This window comes from Vicugna pacos, chromosome 15 (assembly GCF_048564905.1).
Source record: "Vicugna pacos chromosome 15, VicPac4, whole genome shotgun sequence".
NCBI classification, from domain to species: Eukaryota; Metazoa; Chordata; class Mammalia; order Artiodactyla; family Camelidae; genus Vicugna; species Vicugna pacos.
Window position 1 is genome coordinate 8,081,988 of NC_133001.1, and position 13,329 is coordinate 8,095,316.

The 13,329-nt window shown below is 57.8% G+C and overlaps 1 protein-coding gene across 7 annotated transcripts in view; it reads right to left on the minus strand.

Annotated features, from left to right (window-relative positions):
- DYSF (dysferlin) overlaps positions 1-13,329 on the minus strand; it is a 200,057-nt gene that overhangs the window by 67,537 nt on the left and 119,191 nt on the right. For all 7 annotated transcript variants that reach the window (XM_072937578.1, XM_072937574.1, XM_072937576.1 and 4 more), the window contains 4 exons: positions 12,785-12,862; positions 4,780-4,961; positions 2,076-2,216; positions 1,285-1,314 (listed from right to left, as the gene is read on the minus strand). In XM_072937578.1, the coding sequence (XP_072793679.1) occupies positions 1,285-1,314; positions 2,076-2,216; positions 4,780-4,961; positions 12,785-12,862 (431 nt within the window). The remainder of the gene's footprint in view (positions 1-1,284; positions 1,315-2,075; positions 2,217-4,779; positions 4,962-12,784; positions 12,863-13,329) is intronic.

A 13,329-nucleotide genomic window follows, 5' to 3' on the forward strand; every position in this document is an offset into this window, starting at 1 on the left:
CAGAAGGGAAGACAGACATGGATGCAGGGGAACTGGCGGGAGAGGCCAAAGCATAAGCCTAGAGCCCACGCGTCCCTGGAAGTGACAGGAGAAAGGAAACGGACAGACAGGTGCTGCGAGGGTCCGGGCCCCGGTGCAGCACCCCCAGGAAGCACACAGGCCTGGAGCACGTGGACCCGGAGAACCAAGGAGAAGCAACCTGGACGCCCCGGGGCTGGGAGCCCTGACAGCAGGGGCTTGGACTGGACAGGAGAGGGAGAGAGACCAGGAGGGGTGGGAGGAGAAGCAGAGGGTGGGTGGGCGCAGCAGGCAAGCAGGGTTTGCACGGTAAGAACTGTCTGCAAACTGCATGGGCCGCCTCACAAGGGAGGAGGCATCCAAACAGAGCCCAAACGACCGCTTCTCAAAGCTGCAGCGGAGAGTGGCTGAGAAGAGTATTTCCTGAATCGAAGTAGCCTGGGTACCAGTAAAAGATTTACATTTTCCTACCATGACCCCCCGGAGGAGGCAGGGGAGAAGGGAGGAGGGAACAAAGCCCCTGTCACTAGCAGAGGAAAGAAAACTGGATCTTGGTGGGAACACCAAGTTGGGAACTACGGTCCAAATCCGAGCTCCTGAAATTAGCGTGGGAATCTCCTGGAGGGCTCATTAATACCCAGGTTGCTTCAGGAGACTTGACGTGGGACCCAAGACTGGCGTTTCTAACAATACCCCGGGGGCCGCCACGCTGAGAACCACTGGCCTAGGTGGATGGTTCTCAGCCCATGCTGCACATTTAGATCCCGGGGCAGTTTTGAAAGATACCAATGCCTGGGCCACACCCCGAAAGATCAGGTTTTGTTTGGTCTGGGTGGGGCCTGAGCCTTAGTGATTTTTAAAGCTGCCCGAGGGAGTCCAACATGCTGCCCTGTTGAGAGCCACTGGGCTGGGTGACCACGAGGTCCTTCAGTCTGAGTCTGTGATCCTTGAACTTCTCAGGGAAGAAGGGCGGGAAAACCTGGGCTGGGCAGGGAGCCCAGCCCCACCCATCCTGCCCCTGTGCCCGTGACCCACTCCTCCTCGGCTTGAAGGCAGGATGTCTGCTGCCCTTCCTAGCCCGGGAGGGGGCTGCAAACACAGGGAGGCGGACAGTGAGTTTGAAGAAGCAAAGGTAAGGAGGGGAGGGAGGGTGTAGCTCAGGGGTAGAGCGCGTGCCTAGCATGCACAAGGTCCTGGGTTCAATTCCCAGGACCTCCATCAAATAAATAAGCCTAATTACCTCCCTCTCCCCCACAAAAGACCTACCTCAAAACCAGGAATGTGGTGGATGGCCGGCTAGGGTGGAGAAAAAGAGCTTAGGTTAGGTGCCTGTCACCCAAGGCCCCACCGCCCTCCTTTCTGCCCCCTCCTTTCTGCCCTGGCCAGGCACACACATCTCTAACCACAAAATTAACATCATGGAATATGTCAGTGATCAGACAGCCCAGGGACTTGCAGGCTAGTCCCGGGCAGGTGCCGTGCTGTGGCCCCTCCAGAGAGCCAGAGTGGCCTCACTTCCAACCAGCTCACATACTAGGGTTCCCATCACACTAAGAGCAAGTCTGACTGTCTGGCTCTAACCCAAACCCCCTGCGCTACAGCAGGGAAGTGGCCAGCTCAGGGTCGCACAGCCAGGCCTCGGCAGAGCCAGCACTAGAACGGAGGTCCTGCCGTGACCTGGCCTGGACTCCCCTCCTCGACGACAATTAAGCCCAAACCCGCGGTCCTCCCAGAAACCACGTCAGGGTGTGACCCAGGGAAAAACACATCCAAATGGCCAGAGGACTCAGACATTTTAACAGCTCAGATCTCAACTTTCTGCCCCAATGTTAGATCGTGTCCTGATTTGGGGTTCAGAAAAGATGGGCAAAACCATTGCTGGCAGGAGGCCTAACATTCAGAGGTGGCCCTTCAGTGACCCTCACAAAGTGCAAGCCCTTGGCAGGGGAAGAAGAATGATTCAAAGGCCCCTCCCCTCCATCAAACCATCCCCTGCCTGTGCCCCCCACCCTCCTCCCTGCCCAGGCCTCCTGAGTCGGGATGTGGACCAGCCTCACCTTCTCTCTCTGGATGAGCTCAAAAGAGGCCAGCAGCTCACCTGCCGGCTGGTTGCCCCTCGTCAGCGGGAACCAGGCCAGCCGGGGCATCCGTTCCAGGCTTGGCTGACAGATGCAGCGTCCCATAAACTCATCTGCACCCTAGACGGGGCGTGGAGAAAGAAGAGTCAGCGTCCCCCAGCCTGGGGTTCTGGCGGCCTCAGAGCAATCACCAGACCTGCATCTGGCCTCCTGACCTTGGAAGGACCGCAGAACTCAGGGAAGCCCCTGGTGCGGGGTGGTGAGCTCTGACTCCCTAAGCAGGATGCAAGGGAAGCATGTGAGTGGTCTCTTGCCACTGTTGCTAGATTTGAATTCCCACTGATGGTCCGGAAGTCCCTCTGTATGTCCAACTAGCGTTCACCTTGCTTTAATTTAATCAAGCGCTGAGCCCACCAGAGACCACAGTGACAGCCTCCTAGCTTTTCTTCAATGCCTCAGCCGTACAGGTGCTTGACATCTTCCCAGGGCTTCTGTATCTCCTGTTCATTTCACATTTAAATCCCCCAGCCCCTAAGTTTCCACATGGGAAGGCTGATCATGCTCATCAAATTAAATGACTCTTGTTAAAACAATGCTTTCATCTTATCATTCCTTTGCTCCTTCCACGGCTCCACACTGCCTGGAGGATAAGAGTTCAAACCCCCTTCCTGGCACGGAAGGCCCTCTCACTGGAGCCTGCTCACCTCTCCTGCCTCATTCCCTTCCCACATGGCTTTTACTCCAGCCTGCTGGCCTCAGCTGGCCTCTCACTCCCTGGCCTTGACCCAGGCCATTTCCCCCAGCCGTGCTGCCCTTTACTCCTCCCAGCCACCTCCCACAGCTTTGCCCAAGCTAGGCCCTCTGATGTGGGTCCCTTTGACCTTGCTGGCTTGTGAACTCTGGCCTTGTGGTTAGCTTCCCCAAGGGCAGGGGCTGCAGACAGAACCTGGTCTCAGCCAGGTGGCGTCACAGCCATCACAAGCCCTGGTGCCTGGCTCAGGGCACTCCTGAGGAAGCCCAGGGCAGGACTGGCAGGCACCCCTACCTGCAGTCACATCACTGCTGGGGACATCACCAAGAACCATTCTCGAGTGGCCACCAGCTTCTGCATAATGCTCACACCAGCGGGTGGCAGTCCAGCATGGACCACTCAGAGCGGACACCAGCCACAGCACTGGGAGGGGTCCTGGAGGCTCCTTTGGGCCCAGTGTTGCCCTTCAGTCCCTGGGTCATGGAGGAGCTGGGAAAGGGGAGCCCTTGCAGAGCCCAGGCAGCCAGGACAGCAGGAGCTCAGGGAAACACATATTGGCCAACAGGTACAGACTCATTTGACTGTCCTATCAGTGAACAAAGCCTCCGCTCTCCCCGGGGAACCCGGCCGGGCCTTTCTCTCCTGGGATCCCTCCTAGGCACTGGCCCAAAGGGGAGAGACTAACATTTTTAAAAGAGGAGGTGAGGTGCTATTGGAAGAGAGAGACCGTCCTACCAGCCTCCTGCCCGCCCTGTGCCAGCATTGCACCTGCTTCCGCTAAGTCCCCGGGCCGGCGCCCTCCTGGTCCTCCCACCTCCCACAGCCGCCTCCCCGAAGGCACCAGGCCCTGTGCTTTTCCCCCGAGAGCCCCCAGTGCACTCCTCCTCCATCTGCTTGTGCCCCATGGGGCCAGCTTTTCCTTCTAAGAGCAGAGCTCCCAGGTCAGCCTCTCTGGTCCACTGCCAGCTCTAATCAGCATGGCCTTCCTTCCCCTGGTCCACATCCTCCCAGGGCACCGCTCATCTGGTCATGACAGCTCTTTCTGGAGACATCTTTGAAACCCTTCCCCCTCCTTTTCAGCCACTGCCACCCCCACCCCCAACCCAGGCAGGGCTGCTTGGCCACATACATACCCAGGGCCACACACCGCTGGGCCGACACCTCTCCTTTTCAGACTGCTGCTCTGACCCCATCCCTCCCCCGCTCCCCCGGCCTCCTCCTCTTCCCTCCTTCCCAACCTGCCTGCCCTGCTCCCATCTCCCACTAGCTCCTGTGCTGCGCTAACACACCTCTGCCTCATTCAGCAGCCCGACCTCACACTTCCATCAGGGCCTGGGTCTTCCCACAACCCACCTCACTTTCCAGCCCACACCAGCACAGCGGGCAGTTCTGTGGGACCGCTCTGCCGGGAGGCGCCCCCTACCCCGGGCCACAGAGCCACATGGCACTCAGAAATGAAATGTGCTGACCCCTTGAAGGATTCCCTGCTCTGTGAGCCGAGGGTGAGCCTCGGCTCCCACCTGGACTGGGAACCCCATGTGAGGGGCCCCTCAGCCCAGTACACAAGTGCTTGATAACTGTCATGGAGTTGACACAGCCCTCTGATGGGGAGAAGGGACCAACCTGGGATCTTATACGCCAGTTAAAGCAGAAAATCACCAGGCTCCCAACACACAGCCAAGCTCCCTTTCCAGATCTGTCCCCTCTCTCTGCCGTGGGCACAGCACACATGCTAGCAATTCATTTTTAATGACTCTAAAATAGTTTTCACCCCTCTGTAGCTGTGGGGTCAGGGGCGAGGCCGTCGTCCCAGCCTCAGAGCGCGCCCATCTGGCTGGGGACCCGGCCCTCACAGCAGCATCCCACCCAGGCTCTGGAGAGGGTGGGCGGTGAGGGGACGAGGGAGGGAGGGAGGCAGGCAGGCAGACTCACGTAGGTGTCGTGGTCATACAGCTCCACCACGATGCTGGGCGGCTGCTCAGTGATGCTGGCCAGCTCGCCGAAGATCTCGATCTCGTAGAAGATGAGCGTCTGGTCCCAGGTGGGGTTCAGGGTGTTCTTCGCCACCACCGTCTTCTGGCTCTGGTGCAGGAAGGAGACGATTGCGTAGGGATCTGGGTGGGCCGGGTGCAGGGAGAGGAGACAAGATACAGCAGACACTGTGAAAGTCATGTGGCCACAAAGCTGGAGTAGAGCTTTGACTGCCTCTTGGAAGCCACAGCGTCCAGGCTGGCGCCCTTTCCCAGGGGCTCGCCCTGCCCTCCATGAGGCCAGTCTGTGGGTCACCACAGGCAGGGATTGGGGGCCAAGGTCCAGGAGAGCAGGCACAGAGATCCAGAGAGCTTTCCCTGGGCTCCTTCCTGGGCTGGCTGCTGGGGGCAAAAGTCCAGCTGGAGGAAGCATGGATGGTACATTCATTCATTCATTCATCCAACAAGCATGAACTGAGTGCCTTCTGCATGCCAGGCTACCGGCTAGGTACTCGGGGCCAAGCAAAAATGTAATCTACACAAACATAAAATCACAATTTTGATCAGTTCCTTGAAGAAGAGACATAAGGTGCAGTGGCGCGTGAGAGAGACCCAGCTTTCTTGCTGAAGGGACAGCAGAGAGAGACGTTGGTGTCATCAGACGGGCACGCCTGGGTCTGCATTTCATCAAGCTCACCCCAGCTGCCACGTGGAGAACATGTGGACATAAATGGGTGCAAGGAGACCAGTTATGAAGCTTCTGTAAGGGTTCAGGCAGAGACAGTGGGGGCTTAGATGCCAACAGGTGCTAGAGAGAAGCCAGTGGATACAGGGCTGTTTAGTGGTGAGTGGTGTAAGGGGAACTCTAAGATCTCTGCAGCTCCCTGCCGCCCCAAAACTCCTTTCCAGCCTGCCAGCCCCAGTCATGCTGGCTGGAGACCCACCCACTGGTCATTTCCCCTGCCTGGTCCCAAGGCGTCACTAGAGAAGATTCTAAAGCAGTGGTTCCCAAATGTGAGCACACAGCAGAATTGCCTGGAAGGCTGAGAGAGACAGCTGGGCGCCGACCTCAGAGACTCATTCATCGACTCTGGGAGGGGAGGGGGGAGGAAGTTCCCAGGTGCCGCCAATGCTGCCTTTTGAGGCTACACTTGGAAACCAGCGCAAGAGAAGGTCCTAAGAGACGGAGTGCGTGCAATCTGGGACAGAGCGAAGGGCTTGGAGGAGGGGGCCCCTCCGCTGCTCTCCTTAGGGGGCAGAGTCCAGTCTGCCGCCATTTTGTAAGACTCCAAGTGCCAGATGCTGACTGAGGGCATGCAGACAGGGAAACCTGGGGATTTAAGAGGCTGGCAGCTGGATACTAGAAGTCTGGGAGGGCTGAGCCCAAATGCCCTATGATGTGCCCTATACCTTTGGCATCTTTTCCAACCCACAGCACCTTGCATCCTCTGTGCCCTGCCAGGGAAGCCACCATGTGACCTCAGGAGGGCCTCAGCCCCAGAGCTCTAGAGCTAGGATGTCCAACTGCAGTCCTGGGGAGTGGGGAGACAGCGCTCCCACAAAGAGTGGGGGAGCAGGCCAGGCTCTCTGGCCAGAAGGAGACCAAGCGGCATGCCATGGCCACTGCACAGGAGGTGACAGAGAGTAACCGTCGAACAGGTGGACAAGTTGGGGTGGGCAATGGGAGGCCTCCCGTTGAGGGATGGGGTCAGGGGGAGGGTCCAAGCTTCTGGCTGTTGCCCTAGGAGCTAGTTTTAAGGGTGAGAGGGGATCTAAGTTAGGAGGCAGAACTATGGGCACTCACTGGCTGAACAAATGCTGGGTTTGGCTAACGGGAAGCAGGTGCCAGGCCAGGACCAGCTTGTCCGCCTTCAGGCACAAAAGCACAGTGGGGTCAGTCCCGGAGGGTTTCCGGCAGGAAATGGATTTTGAACCTGATCCCAGAGGTGGAAGAGGTCAACGGGAGGCCGGCGGCAGAAGAAGGGGCAAGAGAGACATGCCCACCACATGTCTGCCACCCCACCTGGTGAGGGCCTCCCTGGCATGGGGAGCCCGCTTGCCATGCACCAGGCTGGCCCAAGCCTTTCCCCTCCTGCCCCTGGCACGGCCCAGCGGCGTCTGTGCACTTAATGGAACCGTCTGGCTGTGATACCATCAGTTCCAAGCTCGGCAGAGAACCTCTCCCGGTTCCAGTAAGGGAGAGAGGGCGCGTTCCGATAAATAAAACTGTATTAGAGAGCCAGCGAAAAAGCCCCTTTTGTTCCCGCCCCCTGTGCTTCCCAAAGCTTTATTTTTATAAGCACGCGGGCCCCAGACCGAACGCGTTTACACAAAGATCACAATTGCGCATTGTGGCGGCCGTGCACGCCGTATTGGTGTTGGCAGCACCCCCCACGCCGGCCCCCGGAGTCGGCCGGCTCCTTCCAGCAGCCCCATCAGCGCAGGCAATGAGCTCAGCACGGGGGGAAGGGAGGGGGCGGCTTTCAAACAAAACTCACCCAGACCCACACGCGCACCCCGCCCGCCCAGGGGAGGAAAAAACACACAACAAAGGCATTGTAAGGAGCAGGCCTGGAGGCCTGGGGGCTCAGACACTGAGCTACTGTGTGCTGGGGCCCAGCCTCTCCCCGCACAAGGCCCAGCCCCTCAGAAAAAGAGAAACAAGGGGGGTGGGGTGTTGCTGAAGCAAGGTGGTCAGATGAAGGGAAGCCAGACGGATGGACGCACGGACACATGTCTCTTCCAGGAAAGCCAAGAGGAGGGAGAGGCAGATCCCTGGGAGGTGGGGAGGAGCTGGGAGGGCCTGGCTCTTCCCAGGACCACTCCCGCAGGAGAGGGCCAGGATCAGCCCTCCAGCCTCACCTGCAGAGCCCGAGCCATACAGAGCACCTCCGGGGCTAAAGCTGGGCTGGAGCTCTCTGAGGACCACAGGCTGCCCTGGGAGCTCCACGCAAGGCTTCCATCAGACCCATCACCACGAGAGGCTCCGGGCAGGTGACTGCTGGACCTGCAGCCTGGTGCCCGATCTCTGCTGCTCAGACTTCCCAGGAGCTCCAAGGAGACCCTTCTTCAGTCGCAATACACTAAGCTTCCCTCATGCACTGTCCCATCAACAGCTCAGGCCACCAGGGGCAGGGCAGGCAGCATCATCCCACTTGTCAAAGGAGGGAGCTTTGCAAAGACCAAGTTACCAGCCCACGTTCACACGTGCGTGGGACCAGACTCCCTGACTCCAGGGCCAGTGATCCTTCTACACACCAAGCTCACAGGAAAAGGATCCTTAAGACAGGGTGGAGTAGACTGCTAGTAATCAAGGCAATGCGAACCCAAAACTACAATACAGGAATATTTTTCTTATAAAATTAAGAAAAAATTAAACAATTTTATAAAACCCAGTGTTGGCAAATATTTGACGAAATAGGTACCCTCCTTTATTGCTGAAAGCAATTTGGCAACCCTTCAGGAAAGCAACTGGGCAGGATGCCCTGAAAAACAAAAAACTGTTTACACCCTGTTTCCCATATTCCTGGGAATCATCCAAATTAACCAAAAAGCTATATGAACAAAGATATTCACTCTGGCATTATTTGTAATCCTCACCCGTTCAATACACAGTTACTGACTGACCAGCGTGTGGGGAGTAAGCACAGCGCTGGGAATGTGAAGATGCATGAGACGTGGTCTGGGCTCCTAAGATCAGGTGGTTGGAAATGGTAACTAAACAACAGCTATGGTACCAAGCGATGCAAAACTTCACAGCGGAGGGTACTAGGCGCCAGGGTGGGAGTACCCCATGGAGTCTGGAGGCATCCAGTCCGTCCTCCCAAAGGAGGTCTCCTACCCTGAGTCTCAAGAATAAGGAGGTAACCAAGGAAAAGGGGTGTCCAGGCACCCAGTGCAACACGGGCCAAGGCAGCCAAGAGCACTCGGGGAAAGGCTAGTCTGTCCGAGGCGGGAAGGGAGCGCCCCCAGGCTGCAGGGACAGAGCGGGGAGGGGGAGCCGGGCTGATGGCAAACGGTCCTGGATTCATGCCGAGCAAGCTGGACCGAATCCTGCAGATCAGTGTTTCCCAAAACGCGTTCTTCGCAACACGGGTTCTCTGGGGAAGCAATGAACGCTTACCCAAGTCCAACAGGCCCCCTTGCTGCAGCCCCCTCAGAGCCTCTCTGAGCCACTGTGCATTGTAAATCCTGCAGATCGCTAAGTGCGCACTGTTCCCCACTCTCTCTCGCTCGGGAACCCTTTTCAAGTGGAGCGTTTCACAAGCCTCCAATGCACTTTGGAAAGCAGCCGCTTAAGCTCATCAGGAGAACTCCCCCAGCCAGAGCCAACCTTCACAGAAACCTCTGCTTCCACAGAGGCGGTGGGCCACGACCGGAGTCCAGACCAGGGAAGCCCGCAAGCAAAGACTCCCCAGCCTCACTCAGCGCAGAGTCTGGGTGACCTCACTGTGTCCTGGCCGGGCAGCAACCCGCCTCAGGACCACCCAACGAGCTCACGGCTTTGACCTCCCAGGAACCATGAGGCCAGCACAGAGGGCACAGGACCTTCTGCTTTCTTGGCAGATGGATACTCCACGCCCAGAGGTTGATAACTGAGCCTTTGACCTACTTGCCTTCTCTCCCTTGCCTGGTTGGCCAAGTCAGGCCTCTGAGCCCACTGACCCGTGAGACCCTCAAAGAGGAGTCTCTGGGTGCCTGGAGCTCAGGGCCATCCCCTGGGATGCAAGCTGCCCCAAGGCTCCTCCATCTTGGTCCAGCGCTATAAGCATAAACACACCAGTGGTTCCCGGCTGGGGGAAGGGGCAAAGCAGACTTCCCCGGGGTACAGCTTGACATAGGAGACAGCTTCCTCCCCTGATCCTCTTTGAGGAATATTGGTCTGCAGTGAAGAGTAACAGCTCCGACAGCTGTCTGGAGACCCAGTGCTGCCCATTAGGTATGGCGTTGAGGACATGTGACTGCTGAGTTCTCTGGAACCCTATCTTTTCTGTTCAGGGCAGACCCAGTGTGTCCCCCAGGGACTCACCCAGCAGCGGCAACCCTATTCCAATGTAAGAGAAGTCCTTTGAATTAAGCGTTGGTTCACATTTTTCATACCTAATCACTACACAGGCCACATGCACTCATAACCACACAAGCACAGGCCACACACACCCTTCCAGTGGCCCAGAGAATTGATGCTGGTCCTCCACTCAAACCCCATCCAAGGCCAAAGCCTCAGGCAACCTACATGGCACCATCTCCACAAGCCTCCCGTCCAGGCCGAGTTCAGTGTTATCCAACAAGTGCTTCCTGGGCCCCACACCCTCTGCCAAGGAGAAGGAAGGAGGCACAGCCCCGGCCCTGGAGCAGCCCCAAGGCCCACCACACAAAGGACAAGCAGAGAGCGTGGCCCGGGGCTATGGGAGCCCCCCACCGGGGGGAAAGCACAGACACCACAGGTCAGAGCACTCGCCAAGGGGAGCCCGCTGCGCCCCAGACGCCAGCAGGCAGGCTGGAAGATGATATGAGGGGCAGACTCTGGGCTGGACCCTCCCCTGGCCCCAAACGTTCCCGATTCACACAGGAGTTTCCTCTGAGAAATGCCAGCCGGTGGCCATGCACAGCCTCCAGCCGCCAGCCACCCCAGGGTCAGTTCCAGGGGAGAAACTGCTTTGGTTTAGGGTTTGGGAGTGAAAATAAACACTCTGGGTTTTATAGGTTCACCCGTGTTGGCTGCTGTTTTCCTTTCCAGCAGCTGCTCAATCAGGCCTTTCATTCAGAAGCCAGTGGCCTCTGAGGAAGCCCTGGGCAGTGCCCTCAAAGCTCAAGGGATGTTTATTTGGGGGAGGGGGTGGAGCTAGGGTGGAAAGTGTGACGTCTCCTGCAGGCCAGCACCAGGCTGACCCTGCCTGCTGTACCCAGATGTGCGGGTCCCCGGGCGGCACTCCCTCTTGCAGGGTCATCCACCAGCAGGGAGGACAAGGGGCCCTCCACCTGTACCCCACTTCACCCCATCCCCACGCAGCCCCACCGCCTGCAGCCCCATCTCTCACATCCTCCCCTGAAGGAAGAGGAAGCAAAGTCATGAATTAGGGCACTTCTCTTTTCCTCAGGGTACGTTCTGATGGTCAGAAAGCATCCTGGCAAAGGTTCCCAGGAAGCTGCAGCTGCAGGTATCTGCATCCCCCAGCGCCCCGCCAATCCCTCTGTGCTGGTTTCGCACATGCGTTGTAGAGGGCGCTCTAGGCACCCTGGACCCCAAGCACAGAGGAGAAATTGCTCCACCCATCCCACGCCTGGCTGCATGGGGCTGGAGAAAGGTCACAGAGAGGAGAGGAAGGTGGGGAAGCACGGCTGCTGGGGAGAGAAACCAGAGTGGTCCCCCACGTGGGGGGAAGTGGGGCCGGGAAAGGACAGGTAGATGGCTGTGAGCTGCGCTCCATTCTGTGAACAGGAAGTCACTCTCCTAGAACTCAGTTCTACTCAACTAAGTAGCAAGCATTTGGAGGGGGGTCTGTCACTTGTCAGCTATTTTAACTTAAGCAATTTAGTTAACCTAGCTGAGCCTCAGTTTCTTCATCTGCAAAACGGGGATGTCAAGTGCCCACTTCATAAGGGTTATATGAAATAACATCAGCAAAACACCTGGGCTCTTGGTGAGCCCTCAGTGTCAGTTTTTAGACATCAAGTGCTGTAGGCTAAGGGGTAACTCAAGGCCCCTTCCTGGGGGAGCTCAGAGTCATGCTGGGACGAACATGGCAGAGATAGGTGACAATCCATCTATGCAGTGGGTAAGGGCTCTGAGAAAGGTGTTGGCGAGGTCTTGGCCAAGTCCTGGGGAAGGAACAACCAGTGCGGCTTGGGGAAGAGTCAGAGGGCATCTGGGCTGGGTCTTGAAGGATGAGTAGGAGTTCACTGGATTAAAAATACAGAGGGAATGCATTCTAGGCAGAGAGAACACTGAGTGCAAAGGCCAGAAATGTAGAGGAACTAGATAAACATTGACAGAAGTGGGTGGGGCCAGAGCTAGCAGATAGAGAAGAATTAGGGTAAGATAAAACTGGTGAGGTCCACAGGGGTCAGATCACAGAGGAGATGCCTGCCAGGCTAAAGAGCTGGGGATCCATCTGTCAGTGTCTATGTTTGAAATCAGGGCGTGACGTGACCAGATCTGTCAGGGGCAGCGCGGAAGGTCACAGGGAGGCCAGGAGACGACCAGGGTGTTGAGACAAAAGAGGCAAGGCCAGTGCGGGACGGCAGCTGTGCTGCTGAAGAGAAGGGAATCACCTCCGAGAGAGACTCAGGAGCAGAATCAACAGAGCTGGGCACCTGACTGTTCCCACCCTGACAGGTAAGAGAGGTGTGTGGATGTGACACCAGCACCGAGGTAGCAAATGAAGGGGAGGCCTGGATCTGGGTGGGGGCAGTGGTTACACGGAATTCAGCTTGGACAGGATGGACTAAGGTGCCTCTGAGGCTTTCGGGGGGAAACACCTAAAGCGTGGCTGGACATGAGGGGCTCCGAGGAACTAAAGGCCTGGAAGCTTCCCTGACGTGAGTGTTTACTGGGTTGGTGGGGGGACCCCGGTGCCCAGAGAAGAGAACACGCACAGAACTCTTGGGACCATCAGGCTTAGAGGGCAGTGAAGCATCCGAAAAGGAGCAAGTGGGGCAACAGGAGGCTGCAGGAGACCGGGGTGGGGGCTGGTCCCGGGACAGGGCCAGAGGGGCTTTCAGGAGCAGGGGATGGATGGTCAGGAAAGCCAAACCCTGCAGAGGGGTCAAGCAGGCCACCTGACAACCAGGAGGCCACCGCGACCCTGACAGCAGCACCCACCTCCACAAACCCAGCAAACACAGCACCCCTCACCCCCGCCACGGGAGGAGCCCGGGCCGCGTTCCCTGTGGTCGGAAGGCCGATGATGACTCCACGCCCAGGTCTCAGTCCCCAGTCCCTGGCTCTCCTCCCTCCCCCCACCTACCGGAAAAAGAGTCCTTGTCCATCGCAGGCAGATCCCGGGCCTGGTACATGTAGCAGCGCAGATGGTAGCGGTTCCCGTCTGCACCGAGGAAGAAACAGAGGCCAAGTGAGGGGCTGGGGGTGATTACAAGCCAGGGCTAGAGGGGAGGATGGAGTGTGCCCCTAGGAAGGGCAGCGGACAGAGGGGCTGGGCGATAGGAATGACACGTGTCACACTGCGGGAGTTAGCTGCTCTCAGGATCCTAAGAGTAGACCGCAGCCCAAAGGGTGATGCCCGAGTGACACGTCCGTGGACCTGGCGAGAGTTGGGGGGCAGGGGCGCAGAGGAGGGAGAAGGGGAGGAGGGGCCAACAGATGATGGAGGCGGCCACAATGCCAGGTTTCAGGATTAGAGTTGACACACACACCACATATAGACGAACCCACACGTGCACACGCCCACGCGCACACCCCAAAAAGACAGCGACCCACCAAAAAAGCACGGGCTCAGATCTCCACAGCCCCGACATGCACCCCTGACCATGTGACCCACACAAACAGAAACGC